This window comes from Plodia interpunctella, chromosome 12 (genome assembly GCF_027563975.2).
Source record: "Plodia interpunctella isolate USDA-ARS_2022_Savannah chromosome 12, ilPloInte3.2, whole genome shotgun sequence".
Lineage (NCBI taxonomy): Eukaryota > Metazoa > Arthropoda > Insecta > Lepidoptera > Pyralidae > Plodia > Plodia interpunctella.
Window position 1 is genome coordinate 6,830,012 of NC_071305.1, and position 19,828 is coordinate 6,849,839.

The following is a 19,828-nucleotide window of genomic DNA, read 5'->3' on the forward strand; positions in this document are numbered from 1 at the left end:
ATTTTCATTAACTTCCCACATTTCCCAAAAGGAAGGCGGGGTCTACACCTTTATTTGTCTACTCCTTTATCATTTCGTACTGTAATGCTCACGGAATAAAAATCTTTATTTTTCCGTGGTAATGCCGGACAAGACAATGCAATATTTTTTATCAACCAAAACGTTTCTTGGGTGGTTACTTTTAGTGTTAAGTCTGATCTGCAGCGCCAAATTTAAATAATATATTACGCAAAACAACAACACAACACAACTAAAGTACACAAACATTGCCAATGGAGCGTCAATTTTCAATATTGTTGCAGATTTACGACCAAAAATATCTTCTACGTCGTGGTGAGAGTTGAAAGATAAAAGGAAGGATTTAGTGGATTATGGAATATGCTACATTGTTGTATATTTTCACAAACGAATGCTTACATAATGAAAGGATTAATAAAGTTACTCTATAATAAACGTTTTAATCGACATATCAAAAGGCGGCAAAGCTTTTGTGTACCTAACATACAGTGCAAAACACGGCGCTGCGAACCCGGCTTTATAAACACAAGGTAGAAGTAGATAAGATAGAGGTACAGTCAATAGCACATAAACCTACCCGAATTGACTGCAAACTCGCCGCTATTACCACGCGTAGAGGTACATTAAGGGTAACTTAATGTTCTGTTGACTGTACATAACTGCCGTCATTGCACTGCTGTCAGACCTTAGATCCCTTTGCCTTTCCACATGGATAAACGAAACAAAAAAAAATGCGCTGCTATCATTGTCATCAAGTTACTAATATTGACAATATTGTAATGCCTATGTTTCGATTGGTTTCGACTTTTCGATTAGGTATTATGGTTGTTTTTTGGTTGTTTGTTTTTGACTTTTGTTTGTTTGTTTGACAGACCACCAGGTAGAAATATTTTATGTAGGTGTTGTGAATATGAATGATGTGAATAGGTACTGTGATTAAATCCAAGAAAATAGGACTTTGAATTGGTGCTCATGCTAATAAATATTTTGTAGACGGAAAATATGTGTGTAGGTGACACATAAACAACACATAAAGGACAAATATAGTCTTGTGCATAAGTAATATCAGATTCTGACATTGCTTACGACTACACAACATAAAATCAATGCACCATTATTATGGTTTTGAGTAATTCCTAAAATTTTCAATGGAGAGTTCATCAAGACTAGCTGCAGTAGCAGCAGCAAAAATGCTTGATATTGCGAGCTGTTGTCGAGTTTGCATGAAACAAGATTGCAATTTGCTATCATTGTTTGATCACCTGTTTGTGGACCAGCAGGTTGTTCTCTTGGCTGAAGTACTGATGAATTGTACAGGCATAAAGGTATATGACTTACTTTGCATGTATATTTTTAGTATATTTTAAATAGCCAGTTTTAGAAGGGAAGTAAATTTTGAAATTATGTTTTTTAATTTGTGACCTCAATTAAATTATTTGTCTATTCATTTCAGGTCTCCCAAGAGGATGGGCTGCCACAACTTATTTGTGGAGACTGTGCTAAAACTTTAGAAACTATGTGTGCATTTAGATTCAGGGCTTTAATTTCTGAATCTGAATTCAGGAAGCTTGTTAAGTCCACACCTAAAAATGAAGGTATAAAATCTGAAATGAAACAAGAAGATGATGATTTAGGCCATATGGACTTACTTTTAGAAGACTTGTCGGAGTACACTCCTGTAGATTTACCGAAACAAGAATGTGAATCTCAAAGTTTTGATAACTCTGATTCTCAAGCTGAAAGTTATAACTGTGATCAATGTTCTAAAAAGTATGCAACAAAGAATAAGTTTCTCAAGCATGTAAAATCACATGAGAACCCTATGTACTGTGACATTTGTAAAAAAGTTTTTTATAGTAAAAGAAATCTGAATAAACATATGAAGAAGCACAGTCCTCAATTATTTAAATGTAATTTTTGTCATGAACAGTTTTCTTCGGAGGCTTTTTTGTTTGAGCATATAGTGCATCATACAGATAAGGCTAATGTAAAATGTCCCAAATGTGATATAATATTCAGTACAAAACGTATCTTTGCGGCACATTTGAGAAAAAAACATGAAGCAATTGAAAAAGTATCAAAGGGTGCTAAATGTGCTGTGTGTCAAAAATATTTTACCTCAAAATATCGTCTGAAAAAACACATGACAGTCCACAGGTAAGTGTAGATTATAATTATTAAATTTACAACTAGAATATATGAAGCAAAGGACTTTATTTTATCATATAAAGAAAAGAATACATGATTAATACATTTGATCATTAACACTATTTAATATGTTTTAATATACTTAAAATAATTCATAATTTTTAGTGAAGAGCAACATCACATGTGTGAGAAACATTCAGATGATTGTAGTCAGGGAAACCAACTCTTACAAAATTTTAACTGGAATGAAGGCATTAAGAATGAATATGACATATATTTGAATGTTGATGATCACAAAGTCCAAGATAATTTATCAAAGAAGATAAAATGTGATATTTGTACAAAAGAATTTTCTACACAATCTCATTTTAAAAGACATATGAAGATGCACAGGTAAGCTAAAACAATTTTTTTATTCTTTTTAATTTCCTTTTATTTCTACATACCCTCCATTCTTACAACTCTCCTGAAATCCATATAAATAAAAAACAATCTAATACTAAAATGAACTTTTTCTCATCTTAGCATTTTCATGGTTACTTCCTCTATTGAAGCATTGCTTTAAGACCAGGAGTCCACTTTCCTTCTGTTGCTTTTCCTTCAGTCACAAAAATTTATAAAGTTCTTTATAAAACAACTATATTTATTGAAAGAAGGATGAATGATAGAATTTTAATTTACAGTGATGAGAAGCAGAGTTATGGGAGAGAAAATCAACAGCAGAATATGAACAACTGTGATGACATCAAGGATGAATGTGAAGTGCATGATACATGTGATGATGTATCAAAAAAGATAAAGTGTGATATTTGTGCTAAGGAATTTGTTACCAAATCACTTCTAAACAGACACATGAAGTTACACAGGTAAAGTTAAATTATAAATAAATTGCCGTTTATTTTTAATACCTAAAAAAAATCATAATAATTTTAGGTATGTTCTTTTACAATATAATTAAGTAAATTTACACAGTAAACCATAATGAAAATGATTTTAAATTATTGATATTAAATGATAATAAATGCTAAAATATTGTTTCACAGTGAAGAGCGTCCATATGAATGTACGAAGTGTTCAAAGAGCTACAGCAGACAAGATCAGCTGTTGCAGCATATGAAGTGGCATGATGGGATCAAGCCCTATATTTGTAGTTATTGTAGTAAAGGTAATATTTTGTTGCTCCTCTAAATATATACCATTATTGATGTGATGATAGTCTCTAAGTTTTCCCTTGCCCCTTAATCCATAAATTGTAAGTACAATTTAGGGATTAAACGCGCACATACCTTTTCTATTTCCCAGATATTTCGGACCTTGTTACAAAGGTCCGTGGTTAAATTGTAAAGGTATGTGCGCATTTAATACCTGTTATTTAGTATATAACTTAGGGATCTTCAAGGCAAAAGTAGAATAGTTGCTTGCACATGATACTCACACACACAAAACCTTATCTTTGCTTTCCATCAGGTTAGATTGTCTTTTACCTTTTCACACTTCTGCTTTCACAATCGCCTAAAAATATTGTGTACTTAAATTAGCACTACATATTAAAAAGGAAGTCACATTTTAAATTAGACCTATAGCAAATACAACAGTGGAATTAAAATAGCTTTTATTTGAATGAATATAAACATATAAAAAATCTAATAAGCCTCTTGTGATCCTAAAACACTCCTAAAAGTATTCATTATGTTTTCAGCATTCAATCAACTGTGCAGCCTGAAAGACCACATCAGGACGCACACGGGCGAGACACCATACCTGTGTTCAGAGTGCGGCAAGAGCTTCACCAACAGCTCCAACCTCCGCCAGCATCTCATGCGGCACAGCGGCCTCAAGCCTTTCACTTGCAATCTGTGTCCAAAGTCCTTCACTACCAAAGGTACGATTGCTTCACTACTCACCAGCATTCAATCAAGAGACCAGCTCCAACCTCCTCCAGCATCTTTATTGAACCGAAAGGTCTCAGGTTCAAATCATACTCGCACTTGCTTCCGGTGAAGGAAAACATTGTGAGGAAACTTGCACTCTAGTTGACTATTTAATGTACTTTTATGTATGACTCGTCACTACAGAAGGCGGTACATAGTCTGAACAAGGCAAGCCAGATGTCTTTGACTTGTATTGAATCTGACACCAGTGTTAGGAATAACACACTCGATAAGAAAGACCAAAGGTACTTCACTACTTATTAACTCAATATCTCCAGGTCAAATGACAGCCCACATGACGACGCACACCGGAGCCCATCCGTACAAGTGTGAGGAGTGTGGCAGTTCCTTCACGAAGGCAAACTCGCTGAAGAAACACAAACTCATCCATTTGGGGGTCAAGCCTTTCGCCTGCGAGACTTGTAATATGCGGTGAGTAGTCTGTTTAATTTACTTTTAGTTTACGTTTTTCCGCGTATGAATTACTTCAAGACGACGAAAGAAATATTCCCTTAGGCCGAAGTGCGGGTTTGCATTTCACTCCTCACTGTCTAATCGATTCGAAGTGAGAAGCAGCGAACCTATCACATTGCGGTGTGGTTGTCGTTGCGTGACAATAGCGCACTGTGATTGGTTAGCTGCGTCTTACTGCGAATCTATTCGATGGTGAGATTTAAATAGCAAAGTCGCGCTACGCACACTTGTATCTCACAGGAAAATGTTCACTTGACAACGCCATCTGGCAATTCCTTCACGCATTTTAAAATCAACGTGCCCAGATCGATAAATAAATAAATATCAACGAAATTTACGCACGCGGCGTTGTAGATCCGGACACACGATGTCCCGTTTCTTCTCGTGTATTTCTCTTGTGCGAGTGAAATAAAAGGTATATGTGTTATATTCTTTATCTACATTGGTTCCAGCTTCTCATGCAAGGAACACCTGAAGCGGCACAACAGGATACACACGGGAGAGAAGCCATACAAATGCAAGTTCTGCGAGCGCGCCTTCACCCAGAGCAACGACCTCGCCAAACATATCCGCACTCACGTCGGACAGAACATATACCAGTGAGAATCATAGATGGTTTTACGCCTGGTATTTGCCCAGTTTAAAGAAACTTGGGAAGCCAAATAGTCGCAAACCCAACTAAAGATGGGTTTTCGACTGTTTGGGAAGAAACTGGACAAATACTGGACGTAAACCTCTAAAGGAATACTTAAATTCATTTATTTTAATGTCTGTTTCATCACTATCTGATAAAATCTGACAGATAAACTATAACTGCTAGATAAATCTGCTTGGAGTTATTTGCTAGCTACCCCTATCTAACTCAAGTTTTTATGATATCTAGTCGATATATCACATAAGAAGAAGTGAAACAGTCCATCTATACATTATTAATAAACTGATGCGCTATAACTAAAAATTCCTTAAAATTTTCCAGATGTACAGTGTGCAATATGCGATTCAGACTCATAAGCGAACTGAAGCAACATTACCCGACGCACTACGTCAACGGAGACGAGATTCCCAAAATTCCCATCAGCAAAGGGGTCGAGGCTCCCGTACTAATGCTCAAACCTGAACCCCCGCCTCTTATAGAGATACCTGGACTCAAACACAATATGGACCCCAGGATCACTATCACTATAAACAGTGACGGTTTGGACAAGAATGGCTTGGCCGGTGATATTACAATTAATTTATCACCTGAGAAAAGTTAGTGAATCTTACCCCTAGACGACCTATTATGTAGTGCAATATGAATGAACAAAAAGGTTATCTGGCCTGGTTAAAGAGTCGCTACTGCTGTAACAGTTTGACAAGAAAACGAAACTTTCCAATTTGGCATCTTTGTCATTAATTCATATTGCGAATTATAATTGACTGTTTATAGGCCGCTTTATATAACTTGTTATGTTTATTATTCGCAAATTAAATTTATTTAATTTTTGTGTATACTAAAGTCTGATTATGAACCTCCTGATTATATTTAGAATGATTTCGATCCAAGATTATAAATGAACTTTGTGTTATAGTTATATGTACAACATATACGTATTTACTATGTCCAACTGAACATGTCTAAAATCTTTCATGAGTTGTTTTGCCACAAATTTTGCCGTTCTTTATTTTATTGATTCCGAATAACAAATATAGCTGAAAGGTTCATAATTAGTAATTTTAAAAACAATACTTACCTATAGTATTTGATCACAAATGAAAAAAAAAACGATCGATTGTTCTCCAAATTATGTGCTATAGTTTGTAAGTGAATTCAACAAAATGTGATATCAACGACTCGAATATGGTACCTAGATTATAAATTAGAGGCTAAATAATATTTTATGTACGCATTTTGTATTTATAGACAAATAGTGATATTATAAAATTCTAGATTTGTATTGTGCTAGTGAAATGAGAACGAAATTCTAAGTCCATTTTAATCAATCCAAATCCCAAGGAGGGTTAATGACAGGCAGGCGGCCGGTTATAAAATCATAGCCTTCTTCAAAACAGAATGTTCAAAATTTTAAGGTTTTTTACGCTGATGGTTATGCGGCTTCACAACCCCGAACGAAACCGAGAACGTGCAGATATGACAGATAGACTTATTAAACATGGTTCATGTATTATGAAAATGACATAGACCATTATAATTCTCAGACATAATGACATAGTTGAATAATGAAACAGCGGCTTGAACTGAAGGCCATTTTCAAGTAATGATTTATAATTAAAAAGCTCTCTATAAGTAGTTGAAATGCCTTATTTACGATATATTATATTATTACTATTTACTTAGTGGTTAATGATGGCGATAATGTAATATTATATGTTAGTAAATTTATTTATCTAATATTTTCTTAATTTTCATAGACTGAAACTGAAATTGTATTATTAATTGGAAATTTTCGGATCTGTTCTTTATATTTATTTTATTTAAACGAATGAGGCAAAATTTATTGTTAATTATATGAAATATATCGGTTATTATTTTTATTGTTCATTCGTGAGAATAAGCAAGCGTAAGCGCTTATACATTGCAATTTATTGCTGCCGATTTAGTAAAGTTCACTAAGTTAGTAGGTGGCTCCACAAATTCTATAACTGCTCTCCCATACTCATTGATTTGCTTTTAAAAATGTTTGAATGAAAGTTTACAAGTGGATACACTTGCAACATATTTCGTCAGTATGTATTTAAAGACTGTTATTGAATTAAATTGTTGACTGTTATTGTTAAACATAGCAGTCAAAATAGCAGTTAATGATATTGTACAATTTTCAACATAAGAAAACGATTAATCTCATCGAATTTAGTGTGTGAAGTCCAAATGAAGGGTTGGTAATAAGTATCATGTTTGAGCTCAATGTTTAGAAAATCACCTTTACCTAAATCAGTATGTCGATTTCATATACTTTCTTTTCATAGACTACAACTTGCTTCCATTGAAGGAAAACATCGTGAGGAAACCTGCACTCTGTCGCGTCTGCAACTAGAGCGGTAGTCATAAAACTCATGTCAAATACCTTTAGGCAACTCTCATAATCATTACAATCGCGTTGTTAACAGATCGATGAACTTTGATTATGTATACTTAGAATATATTGTGTTTTAGTTCCAAAGTTAATTGCATTTAGTTTAGAGCCTTATAAAGCATTATTTTTAGTGCTAAGAAAATGTTGTGTTAAGTCGATATTCTCGATAATATCATAGGTTTAGGTCTAACGAGTTCCTTGTTTTTCCGTTTTTTTAAAGCCACTGGTTGGTAACACTTTCTTATTGTTGTTCTATTAGGGACCACAGATTAGTTGTAACATATCAAACAATGACCTCCATTGTCGTTTTGATGATTTCTTAAATCAACTATGGGGAGTTTCTATTCATATGTTAAACGTTTATTTACAGAAATTGGAATAATTATAATAAATGCGAAATATTGTTACATCTTTAAGCTTTATTAAACCTTTCATTCAAATTAAAATTTCATACGGGCGAAGCCGCGAACAAAAGCTAGTACAATTTAAATGGCACCGGCTATTTTATGCGACAGTGAATATGGTTCCTATACAATAATACCAAATTTAAGTGGCGGTAATATGACGTGTCCACTGACTTCAATATATAAAAGTTATATGGAGGTCAGTGAACGTGTCTCTAGATACCATATTAGTTTTGTATATTAGTCCAATTTCTATAGATATTGACATATATGTGAGTTTGCACGTTTCTTTTATCTCCTGAATCATATTTGATGTGGTACCTCGTGAACCTAATTTAGTTGCAATGTTGTTATATATCTTTGTTATTCGAGATATTTTGTATACATGTATATAATTGCAGAATATAAAGATTACACCCACTTTGCTGTATTTATTACCTAAACAAACGATTTCGAAAGTAATTTATACATATACTAGCTACCTTGCTCCTTCAATTTGTTTTACATGATTTGTAAATGTTTCAATACTCTGTCAATCTTCATCTCTACCTGAGGTCGCCATCTTTGCTAGATTATCAATAGTAATAGTGTCAAACATGAACGATACAGTTCAGTATTAATTTTGTGGACGCCAGTGCAAGCACCAGTCGGTGATCAGTCCTCTCGTATTGGGAGTCTTTCACCTAAAAAATATTCAGTATAAAATAAACTGTACAATTACACCAAAATAATTGAGATTTTGCATCGACTTAATATTAACTTGTTTTAATTGTGTGCGTGTACCAAAAAGTCACTCATAAAGGTATACCACACTAATATACGTTTCAAGTATCTATTTATCCGACAACTGTGTTTGATGAAGGATGTCCTATATTGGAATTTTATTCCTATAATCCTGCCGGATTCTTATTGGGTCACGTATATAGCACATAGTTCAAGTATACTAGTATACTATTGGTGACTATCGGCATAAGAGAGGAAACGAACGGACGTCTAGGAATCGAGTGGCCACTTATTGATAGCAAGAGGATCTGTAGGTATGTAGTTCCGTATTTATTTTTGGTTAGGCTGTTGTACATTTGTTATTGTATTATATAACTATATACTTAATACTTTATAGTAACACATATTAGGTATATTATCTATGTTTTTATGATGAAATCAAAATATAGTTTTACAATTTAAGATTTGTTTTTATTGAAAGTCCTAAGACTAGGTTGTGGCGTGAGATATTTATTTTAGATTATGAGTTTCAATATGCTCTTTCTTTTAATAGCGGTTAAACATCTAACCAATTTTTTTTTATTCTTTAGCGAAAACCGTAGAAAAATTACTTTTGTTAGTGTTTGTGTTCTTTTAAATTACGAGTATAATAAAAATAATGGACCCGTATCGCATTCTTGAGCAAAGTAATTAAGACCTATGCAATGGGATCTATACCTAGGTTGAATAGCAAAATGCACATACACAATTTTTTTAAAGATACTTAATAATAAATTAAAATTCTGTTACAGTTCATTAGTGAAGAGTTGTATGCAATATGTATATTCCAGTATGTTCAATAGATTAACTAGGTACTTACAAAGTCTGTCGTTTCCAGAGAAGAGCGAATATAGGAAATTGGATAACTTTCTAGGACAATGATCAAGGAATATTAGTTTGAGAGAGCTCTTACTTCGTTAAGCACTCATACTCATCTTAGAAATTGAATTTCATTGTAGTTATAATTATAAATATTATTATTACTTTGTGATTTCTTAATTTGTTTGATAAACTAATATTTTCTGCCCATCCCGCTTACCCGCCTATCCCGCCGACCATTATAGAAATAAAAAGTGTGTTTTCTGGTCATTTTAAATACTTTATTTAAAATATTTGGAACTTGCTGTTGATAGCAGCTCCGCCCGCAGTAGTCTATGTTTGACTCTATTTCAAATTTTACGAAAATTGCCCAGTGATTTAGTCGTGGAAGCGTGATGGGCAAATAATATTATTTTATCTATCTATACCATCTTAACCTATACTTTAAATTTTGGTCGGTAGGTACATATGAACACAAAAGAAAAAGAATAGGATATAAATTTCATGTCGTATCTGCGACCGACATTCTTTGACGCTGAGAGCGGGCGGGCGTCGGTAGGGCGGGCGGCTGTTATCAGTACGCTGCGAACGGCCGTGGGCGGCGCACGAGGTAAGCTGCATTTACTACTATTTTACTACCGTTTCCAAAATAAAAACTAGAAATAAATTCTATTATCTGTATTAAAAATGTTCTATATTAAATCTAAGTACGATAAGTTATACGATATTGGTCTTTAAGAGCGACGGAAAAAAGTAATAAATCACGTGCATCATTCATCCCAATCGGATTGAATTATGGTTTTGTTCATCGTTCGCAGGCCGCTGAATTTCAGGCATTGCGAGCATTCGTTTTATTGAATAACGCTTGTGTCGAGTTGTTAAATGATATTTTGGTTTCATATCGCGATATAGACTAGGTACTTTGTTATTATAGATAGGTAAGTAGATATTGATGTTATAACAAAAACTTTTTATACTTTCAAATCTTTCCTTAAAATTTAGTCCAACCTTATGAAGGAAATGGTTATTTTGTATTTAAAGCCGTATCAAAAAACTTGATCGTGTTGATTTTTTTTAAAGATAAAATTCTTCACGTGACTTGTGGCAATTTATGCACCCTAAGCTTGCTTAAATATTAATAGGTAAGTACTTGGTAAGACCAAAGTACAAAATTAATTTGTAATAACTACGTTTACGAGTGGTTTTTCCGCCAGTTTTGAACCACATTGTCGACACCATTTTTTACGACCGCTTGTCATGGTGACGGTATATGAATTGTTAAAATGCATGGAATTAGTAGATACTCCATGTTAAAATGCTTTTCAATGAATAGTGCAAGGTTTCAGAGTAAATTGTCGATACATCTTACACTATCTATATCATTGTTCCAAATCTAAATTATGAAAAGTATCAATTTTTTTTTATCTATGATCGAAAGTCTAATTTAAAAAAATACTACATGGTGGGATAATGTTGCAAAATAACATCATTTTGAAGAATATTTTTATATACAACTAGATTTAGCCCGCAACTCCACCCGCGGCATAAAGTAGCCTATGACACTCTCCAGCTCTCCAACTATCTCCACACCAAAAATCGCCTAAATCCGTTACTCCGTTTACCGTTACGGACAAAGAAACACTTTCACATTTATAATATTAGTATGGAAGTATGGATATGTCCTTTAAAAATTGCATGTTCACGCACTCTTTTTCACGTCAAATTTTTAACTATATGGTATTTCTCAAAAGCTACAAACTATTGGTATTACGGAATGACCACATTTAATAAATGTCAAAATAAACTCATTATGTATGAGTGAGTTTACTAGTTTTACTAAACTACTAGTGTACTCTTTCTCTGTCTTTTTGGTGATATCGATATAGTGTCGATAAAAATTGAATAATCTAAATAAACATCATGTGACGCATTTTCGTAGCGCGTCGTAGCTATCGTAGGCCTCGTAGAACATAACTACTTGGACGTATTTTTGTAACTCTTATTATTTTCAAATGAAAAAGCAAGTTAGTACTGTTAAAATTACATACAACAATTTTGATATAAAATACTAGCAACCCGACCGATAGTGCATTCAGGTTATATACATATAAACTTTCCTATAAAATAACCTGCATCAAAAGTTTTAAATATCTAAGCACGCATATGAACAGATAGGGAAGCGACTTTGTTTTATATTATGTATGTACTTAGTGACGACAATTTTCAATACTGCTCACTGCCACGAAATTATTATGGATTTGGCGGCCTTGTCAAAAATTGAGTGTAATGGGCGTCGTGACACGGGCGTCCCGGGCGGCATTCCAGCCTCCAGCCCCCCCGCAAAGCCTCTTCAATAAAGAGACAGAGAGGTGCGAAGCATTCCTCAAGTATATTTTATAGATGTGGAACTTGATACCTCAGAATTTGAAACGAAAAGCTATCCTGACTAATATTATAAATGCGAAAGTAAGTTTGTTACCTCTTCACGATCTATCTACTCAACCAATCTTCTCGAAATTTTGCATATATTATGTAGTTTGATTGAAGTATGGAGGAGAACCTTTCATGCCGGAAAATTATTGCGGATGAAGCCGCGGGCAAAAACTATTATTGTATATTTTAGAGTTATTTGTAAAATAGAAGTTCCTGGGAAATTATAATTAAAAATTAAATTAATTAATTAAGTAAAACACGAAATTTGTGGTTGAATGTGGCTATTCTACAAATATTGTGATCTACAAATTATGCATTTTATTATTTATTTATCAGCCATGCATAGCCCTCTGCTGGGAAAAGGTAGGCTCTTTTCCTTCCATTTTTCTTCTTTCTTCAATTTATCAAAATGTATATTAGCGTCAAAATAAATGACTGTTTTACTTTAATTTCTATAATAGCTAACCTAAATTTGGGGATCCAAATTCTAAAATATTGAACTGGGATACAAAACTGGCTTTCAATCCAAGTATAAATCACCCTCTCTTAAAAATGTTAAAGCATACTTTGTCAAGTAATATCAAATATTACAAAGTGTGTTGTTGACAAATAATTGACAGAACAAGACAAAATATAATTTTAATGAACAAGAAGGTAAATATAATGCCTTCTCCATAATATTTCTCACCTCGAAAGTGATGTGCGCTCCGAGAAATGTCCTCGCGCTCAACGACCCGGCAAGAAACTGATTAATTATTATAGTATCGTCGAGAAACACGACGTGCCTTGCTACAGTAAAGTCTCAAGCAAATCTGCATAGGTGCCTAGTTTAATTAGTTAGGGCTGTGTAGAAGCAGCACCAGGCTGTAGGTACTGTACGTTTGATAATCAGTGAGACCGAAAATAATTATTTGTATGAGTGTAATGAGTACACGCACATGTGTGTACTCATACACTCGTACTGAGTTGTGTCCAGTCTTTTTGTAATAGGTAGGTAGGAATCTAGTTCCATTTTAAATATTTATTTATTGTTGTTTTTTAAGTAATAAATATTTATTACATATGTTTGTCCAACAATATTAAATTATTCATATAGAGGTACATACCAATATGGATCTATATTTGCTACGATATACATATCCTTAGAGCTAATTTGTTTAATTAGTTGTTTGTTAAAAACAAACAAGTGACTCACCATTTATCATTCAGCATGGGGTACTTTAGCTACGATACATCAACACGCGACCGGACCTTGACTTCAGGATGTGATGTCTATAAAGACCCCGTTTCATGGTGGGGGTTGAAAATAAAATGTGATAGAAGAGGGAGTGTCGGGCTCGGGGGCTCGGCTCGATACCCAATAGGACCTTGACCTCGGGACGTGACCTCTATCGAATAGCGCTTCAAGCTCGAACCCTACCTACTGGGGTTGCCAGTTGCCACTATACTCGTATTTTGGTGAAAAAATTGTATGCATTTGAAAATATATATAGTACTTTTAAGAAAGTCAGGATAAATAATTAAGGGAGTAGGTGTTTTTTTGGCATTAGTTACAATGTTTATTAGTCTTTTTTTACCAGTGGTGAGGTGAGACTAACTTACTTTATAAAGACTACCATCCCTTAACATGATGTTCCACGATTTATCAATCTCGTAATTAGATTTAACGGTTAAAACAATAATAAAATGACATCTATGTGTTAAATTGACGTAATAAGGAACATAACAAATAGCTTTTATATTATGAGTTAGGATCTTTATTGGCCAGCATTACATACCCATTTTTGTGTACATAAATTAATATGTAAATACATATCAATTTATGTACACAAAAAACTTAAAATATAAATTACATTATAAAAATGAGTACAAGGGATCCTAATCCTTATTTTTAAATTAGTTGGCTTATTCAGGGACCATGGGTAAAATAATTCCCGTGGTACCTTCCAGGGGAATTATTTTACCCCTACTATCACTGGACAAAAACTCAAAATTTCAAAATTAATTCCTTACCATCTATCTCATTTAATGCAAAAAATAAATAAATTCTATTTATATATTTATTTTAAACTTGTTTGCATCTATCTCATATAATGCAAAAAATAAATAAATTCTATTTATATATTTATTTTAAACTTGTTTGCATATGGTAATACAAAAATTACATTTGACTTAATGCCATCCATATGGCATTCTCTACCAGTTAACTTTCATTTTCCGCGGATCATATTCCAGCCTATTATTAATGAACCTTAATTTTTCCAGAAATGGCGCGTTATACGACAATAACACCTTCGATGTCGGAGGCAGTGTTGCAGCACCTCCGAGACAGTTTCTTCGCGGATGAACCCCTGAATAAAGCTGTGGGCTTATGCGAGCGAGGGCAGCCCCATGCGGCTCTTGAGCGACTCTGCTCTGCCACCATGCTTGATGGGCTTTCCATTGCTGTCGTGGAAGGTGATACGGTAAGTTCAGTTTCCTCACAGAAGAATTTCTAAATAAAGCAGTGAGGTTCTGCAAACGAAGACATCCCATGTCACTCACATCACTTTATCTAGAAATTAGCTTTTCACAGGCCCTTTTTTACGTCAAATTTTAAATCCTACCCACTAATATTATAAAGGCGAAAGTTTTTGAGTTACTTCATCAAACTGCTTTTATGAAATTTTAATACATCTTACTTTACTCCATTATTTCTATATTCTAGGTGCTTGGGGTTGCGCTGAATGGGATATTATGACCAGGAGACATCGAGCAGTCTATCGAGAAAATCCAGCAGTCTTCCGACGAAAAGTACAACAAGATCTTCACCATCTTGTACACGGTCAGCCGCGACCTGGACTTGTTTGAGACGTTCCAAGTGGACAGCATTCTGGAGTGCCGGATTATCTCCGTATCTGACGAGGCTAGGGGACGGGGATTCGCTAAGGAACTTATGAGGAGGAGCATAGAACTGGCTAAGCAGCAGGGTTTTAAGGTTGGGTGTGATTTTTTTTCTTGTCATAGCAATTTGCATTCTATGTGCTTGGAAATCTTTTGGCATATGGCCTATGTTCAGCAGTGGACTTCTATCTGGCTGCCAAATCTTGAGTTGGTACAAAAAGAGACGTTATTTATCTACTAAAAACAAATACTAGCCATTTTTTTTCAAGTGGTTTTAAGATTATATAGTAAAAATATGTTCTATAAGTCACGTAAGTAAGGCTTTACTTGTACTATCACCTGGGTCACAAGTTCTAGATAAAAATGTGCTACAAATATGTTTTTAAATTTTGGAAATTGCTCTTTAAATATTCTTCGAATATAATGAGCACTGATTTTTCCCACACTATACACCACGTACTGCCTATGTCCAACGAAATCATTGATGGAGACACTTCTGAAACTTTCAGCTGTTTAAAGTGGACGCGACCGGCTGCTATTCACAGAGGATCTGCAGCACCCTCGGCCTACGAGAGCTGAGAAAGGTGCGCTACGCCGAGTACTGCGACGATGCTGGCAATCCCATCTTCAACGTGGATCCTCCCCATGACGCGCTTTCTATCATGGTCTTGGAGATACCGTAAAAAATTCCATAAGTATAACAGTCAACCACACCTCAGGCTATCCTGTATTTAACTCTATGCAACGGCAATAGCAGCGAAATTACAATGTTTGATAACTTGATGTGCTATTGACTACACTTAGGTAGTGGGTTACTCGAAAAGATTTACAAATCTCCATGCCTATACAACTTTTCTCAAAGAATACATAAAAATAATCACACTTGATGATACATGGGATCTACTAGGTAAATTTGGGTGAAGAAAAGTTGCGATGGAAAGTCACATATTCTATGCAAAGCAAAAGTGTAAAGATAGACATCAGATAAATGATTAGTTGATTAGGTATCGCTTTTCATCAATTTTTTTTGAGTAACTCAAATTGAGATTGTACCGACAGTATTACATTTTTAATGCCTAGGAATATACATACGTGTAGAATTTCAAAATTTAATTGTGATTTATTTGATTAGAATGAGTAATTCCAGATAGTTTGGTATTGGTATGATATTTTACCCAAATACGTACTCTGAAAAGGTTAGTATCATCAGTTATCGAAGAAAAAATGACTCAGTAATGAATTTATTTTTGGTGTTGTTTAATTAAGTATACTTATAATAATTTGTTGCAAAAAATAATATACAAAATCTGTGATTGATTTAATGTTTATACAAAGGGGATTAATAACTAATTAGTTGTGTGTGTATTGAATAGCACAAAATAATACTTATGGAAATACATATAAGTAATGTTTATTTAAATGTCTGGCTTGAAATGCGTTAATTAGTGTATTCATGATTGGACATTTGGCAAAGGTGTCTATGTGATTTTCAGTTACAAAATTATGATCCATATATTTTTTTGTTGATCTATCGATCCATACGTCTAAATATACAGGGCTACTTGTATATAAAACCAGCAAATTATATCAGAACTTGATACCTAACATAGACAACAAATTTAGTTCTACGACAAAACTCGTAGAATTAATCTAATATTAGATTTAATACTAGTACGTATGAAAGAAATGAAAGTGCACCAAGTTACGGCCACGTCTCTTGAGAAAACCAGCAAATTACGTAGGGTATTTTATGCAGAAGAGGCAAATCCAAGCATTGCTGGCTTAGTGTCTTCAAAAAGAGAATGTGAGAAAATAGGAAAGCGAACCCTGGTTTGAATCAATCGGAAAATGCTTAAATGACAGAGACTGTTACTATTAGAAATAAAACATAATCTGTGCGTAGTAGTACGTACAAGAATCCTGTATATTTATATAACAGAATTTTATTCTACATGCACAAAATCAAGCCATATTCCTAGCGCACATGCATACAATTTTTCTTTCTTTGGAACGTAATTTTGATGCTAAAATGTTTAGAATCGTAGTTATAGGTGTATTTTTAGAAAAATAATAATTTATCTACACTCTTGTATGACTATAACTATACGTCGTTTTCTAGGGTATTTACACAGTATTATATTTTATAGTAGTTATTTTATTATAGTGTACCTAAATAAGTACCTATACCTATATCTCTATACTTATCTTTGAAACTGTATTTATGAATGTTAGATGAAATGTAGCAAAGCGGAATTGTTAAAGTTGTATCTATTGAAAAGTATCTGACAAAATATTAAATTGTAAGTTACACAAACGTGTTTTATTTAAAACGTTATAATTGTTTAAGGTGCATTATATAGGTACTAACAAAAATGTGTGTTAGCTGTAATGAGAATTAAATTGACAATGGAAGAGAGACATACTCATGTGAACAAGACGTTGAAAAAAAGAACCAATTCCTAAGCAGCTAAAAAAGTAATAATATATAAACCTACAATTGACTACTTTCTTATCCACTGATTCGTGCCGCAAGAGAGAGAGAGAGAGAGAGTTTATGCATGAGTATGTATAAACAGCATTTTTTAATCATCTTATTGCTAAAGGCCGTGAGAAAACCTGCCCACTCGTTGATTGTTAGTGTGTATGCGCTTGCAAGTCACGTAACGTAATAAAATAATCGGTATTCTTAGAGTGCTGACTATTGGTTACACTATTTTGTTACACAAGAATACAGCACACTCAAAGAATGAAGGAAGATAAATCCACAGATTTTTTTTGTTTGTTTATTGTGAAAGCTGAAAACACCATCGTCTATATGGTTAGTTAGTTGCTAAACATGTTGCCCACTTTATGGCTTAGGATATATGTGGCAAAGGCTAGGCCACAAAGTCGGCAACAGAAGGTGTTGCAGGCGTTCATAGAATTCGGTGACCACTTCCCAACATATGGGCCGCATTCAATAAAAAAAACATTCCTACTTAGGATACCGGTAATGATTCTAATGAAATTAGATCATCGTAATAAATCAAAGATATTGTAGGTCGTGTGTTATCAAAGAGAATAATTAATCTTAAGATGTTGGAGTGATGTAGGAATATTACGGCTGTCATTAATCTAAAGAGGATTGGCTACGAAAAAAAGGAGTAAGTAATCAAATATGCGTATGATGAGTATGTGTTGTTATAGGTATGATTATATTTTTAACAACAAAACTCATGAATATGTAGAATGTAGAACGAAACAGCGCGGGCAAATCGATATGTGAATACCCATTTTCCCATTTAGTTACAATTAAATATTTAAGTCATGAAACCAACGTTAAATAATCAATTGGAAAATCTTTTTATACATTAGACTAGCCGCACACCATGGGCGGATTTGTTAGACTCACGGGGCGGAAGGAGCTCTTTCCAGTTTCCCCGAAATTAGAATTTTACTTACCACTGAGTAAGTAAAATTCTAATTTTAGAACAGAATAAGTAACAGAAATAGAAAATTTTATTAACTCACATTATTAAATGCTTAAAAATTAATTGTTTGTGCTCTTGTATTATTTCCGCTAAGATATAAGGGATTGAAGGATTTTTGGATTTTCTTATGTTATATAAGTTCATTAATTTAACGTCTCGGTATATATGAAAAAGATACTTCATTATATGAATCAAAACACTATTAATCGGAAAAAGAATCTATTCGAATTTACCGACATAAAGTTAATGGGTTCGTATGTACTTACAATAGTGTAACTACTTATATATAAAATTTAAATTAATATTATTTTTTATGAATACAAATGCCTAGACCAGCAGACAGCAGCCTGGCTCCATTCAACGGTTGTTATCCAAGTTATATCCACATAATTCCACCGGCGAATGAGCAAACATTTGGCAGCGGGCCGTACGCAAGCAAGGAGAATAATGAAATAGCAACGGCGCCGCGCGGGCGGAGAAAACAAGTGCTGGTTCCCTGCCAACAATTGATTGAGACGCACGGGCAGAGGTGGATTCACCGGCAGGCTTAGCTATACGACCCAGGGCGGTAGATTTTTGGGAGCGGCTAATTTGAAAAACATTATTAAATTAAGTGCATAGATAGACACGATGAGTATTGAAAATTATAAAATTGTCAATTTTTTAGCAGTCAATTTCTTAACACATTTATACGTAAGTGCCGCTTTCATACAAAAACGTCATTTAGAAATTTTATCATAAGGCACTTTTTCACGGAAAAATTTATATTATATAGTATATCTCAATAAGCTACATACCGAAAGGCTAGTATTTCGGAACGACCACTGCTGAGAAGAAATGCCAAAAAGTATTGCTTATATATCATGTCTGAAGAAGGGTTTACCGGACGGTCTTCACACATATGAATGAATATCTAAATAACCTGAAAACAAGCACTTATTTCAGAGATCAGTAGAGGTGGAGAGGCGAAAATTGAATAGCCTCTGGCGGCAAATTTGTTAATCCATTACTGTGCATAAGACAGCCTGAGGTGATCGGTCATGAAGCCTGGAAACGGATAATGGAAGGTTATTTTAAAACATACAGCTACTTGAACCGAGAAAAGAAATCTAATTAATGATTCATTAGATTGAGCGCAATCGATTGAGACGCACGGGACACTCCAAAGGTGATCGTATTTAAACTTTATTGCATGTATTTCCAGAAAAATGTGTACATTAATGGTGGACTTTGCCATAAAATAAAATTCGGCAGATGGAGTCTCGAATCTGGAAAATAGTGTAAACTAAAATTAAAACGAACATACAATAAAGTACCTACTATTTTTATTACAATCAACTTCTTTATCTATGACTTCGGCTATAGCCTTGCATATATGATATCTTGTGATTTTTGCGAGTCAAATCAAAAAG

General features: G+C 34.0%; 2 protein-coding genes across 2 annotated transcripts; both read left to right on the forward strand.

Moving 5' to 3' along the window:
- The first annotated feature begins 866 nt into the window (after positions 1-866).
- On the forward strand, positions 867-6,336 carry LOC128674244 (zinc finger protein 260-like). The gene is made up of 9 exons (XM_053752709.2): positions 867-1,343; positions 1,472-2,175; positions 2,332-2,559; positions 2,850-3,032; positions 3,210-3,331; positions 3,866-4,048; positions 4,376-4,529; positions 5,024-5,170; positions 5,548-6,336. The coding sequence occupies exons 1-9, from the start codon at positions 1,167-1,169 to the stop codon at positions 5,825-5,827; spliced, it is 2,178 nt and encodes a 725-aa protein (XP_053608684.1). The 5' UTR covers positions 867-1,166; the 3' UTR covers positions 5,828-6,336.
- Positions 6,337-10,119: 3,783 nt separating this feature from the next.
- LOC128674245 (uncharacterized) lies at positions 10,120-17,260 on the forward strand. The gene is made up of 4 exons (XM_053752710.2): positions 10,120-10,240; positions 14,329-14,528; positions 14,771-15,040; positions 15,456-17,260. The coding sequence occupies exons 1-3, from the start codon at positions 10,135-10,137 to the stop codon at positions 14,801-14,803; spliced, it is 339 nt and encodes a 112-aa protein (XP_053608685.2). The 5' UTR covers positions 10,120-10,134; the 3' UTR covers positions 14,804-15,040; positions 15,456-17,260.
- The last annotated feature ends 2,568 nt before the right edge of the window (positions 17,261-19,828 follow it).

Coding starts and splice junctions, on each gene's coding strand:
- LOC128674244 (XM_053752709.2), top strand. CDS start 1,167: ATGGAGAGTTCATCAAGACTAGCTGCAGTAGCAGCAGCAAAAATGCTT. Junction 1,344..1,471: donor TGAATTGTACAGGCATAAAG/GTATATGACTTA, acceptor TATTCATTTCAG/GTCTCCCAAGAGGATGGGCT. Junction 4,049..4,375: donor AAAGTCCTTCACTACCAAAG/GTACGATTGCTT, acceptor CAATATCTCCAG/GTCAAATGACAGCCCACATG.
- LOC128674245 (XM_053752710.2), top strand. CDS start 10,135: ATGTCGTATCTGCGACCGACATTCTTTGACGCTGAGAGCGGGCGGGCG. Junction 10,241..14,328: donor GGCCGTGGGCGGCGCACGAG/GTAAGCTGCATT, acceptor TAATTTTTCCAG/AAATGGCGCGTTATACGACA. Junction 14,529..14,770: donor CTGTCGTGGAAGGTGATACG/GTAAGTTCAGTT, acceptor TCTATATTCTAG/GTGCTTGGGGTTGCGCTGAA.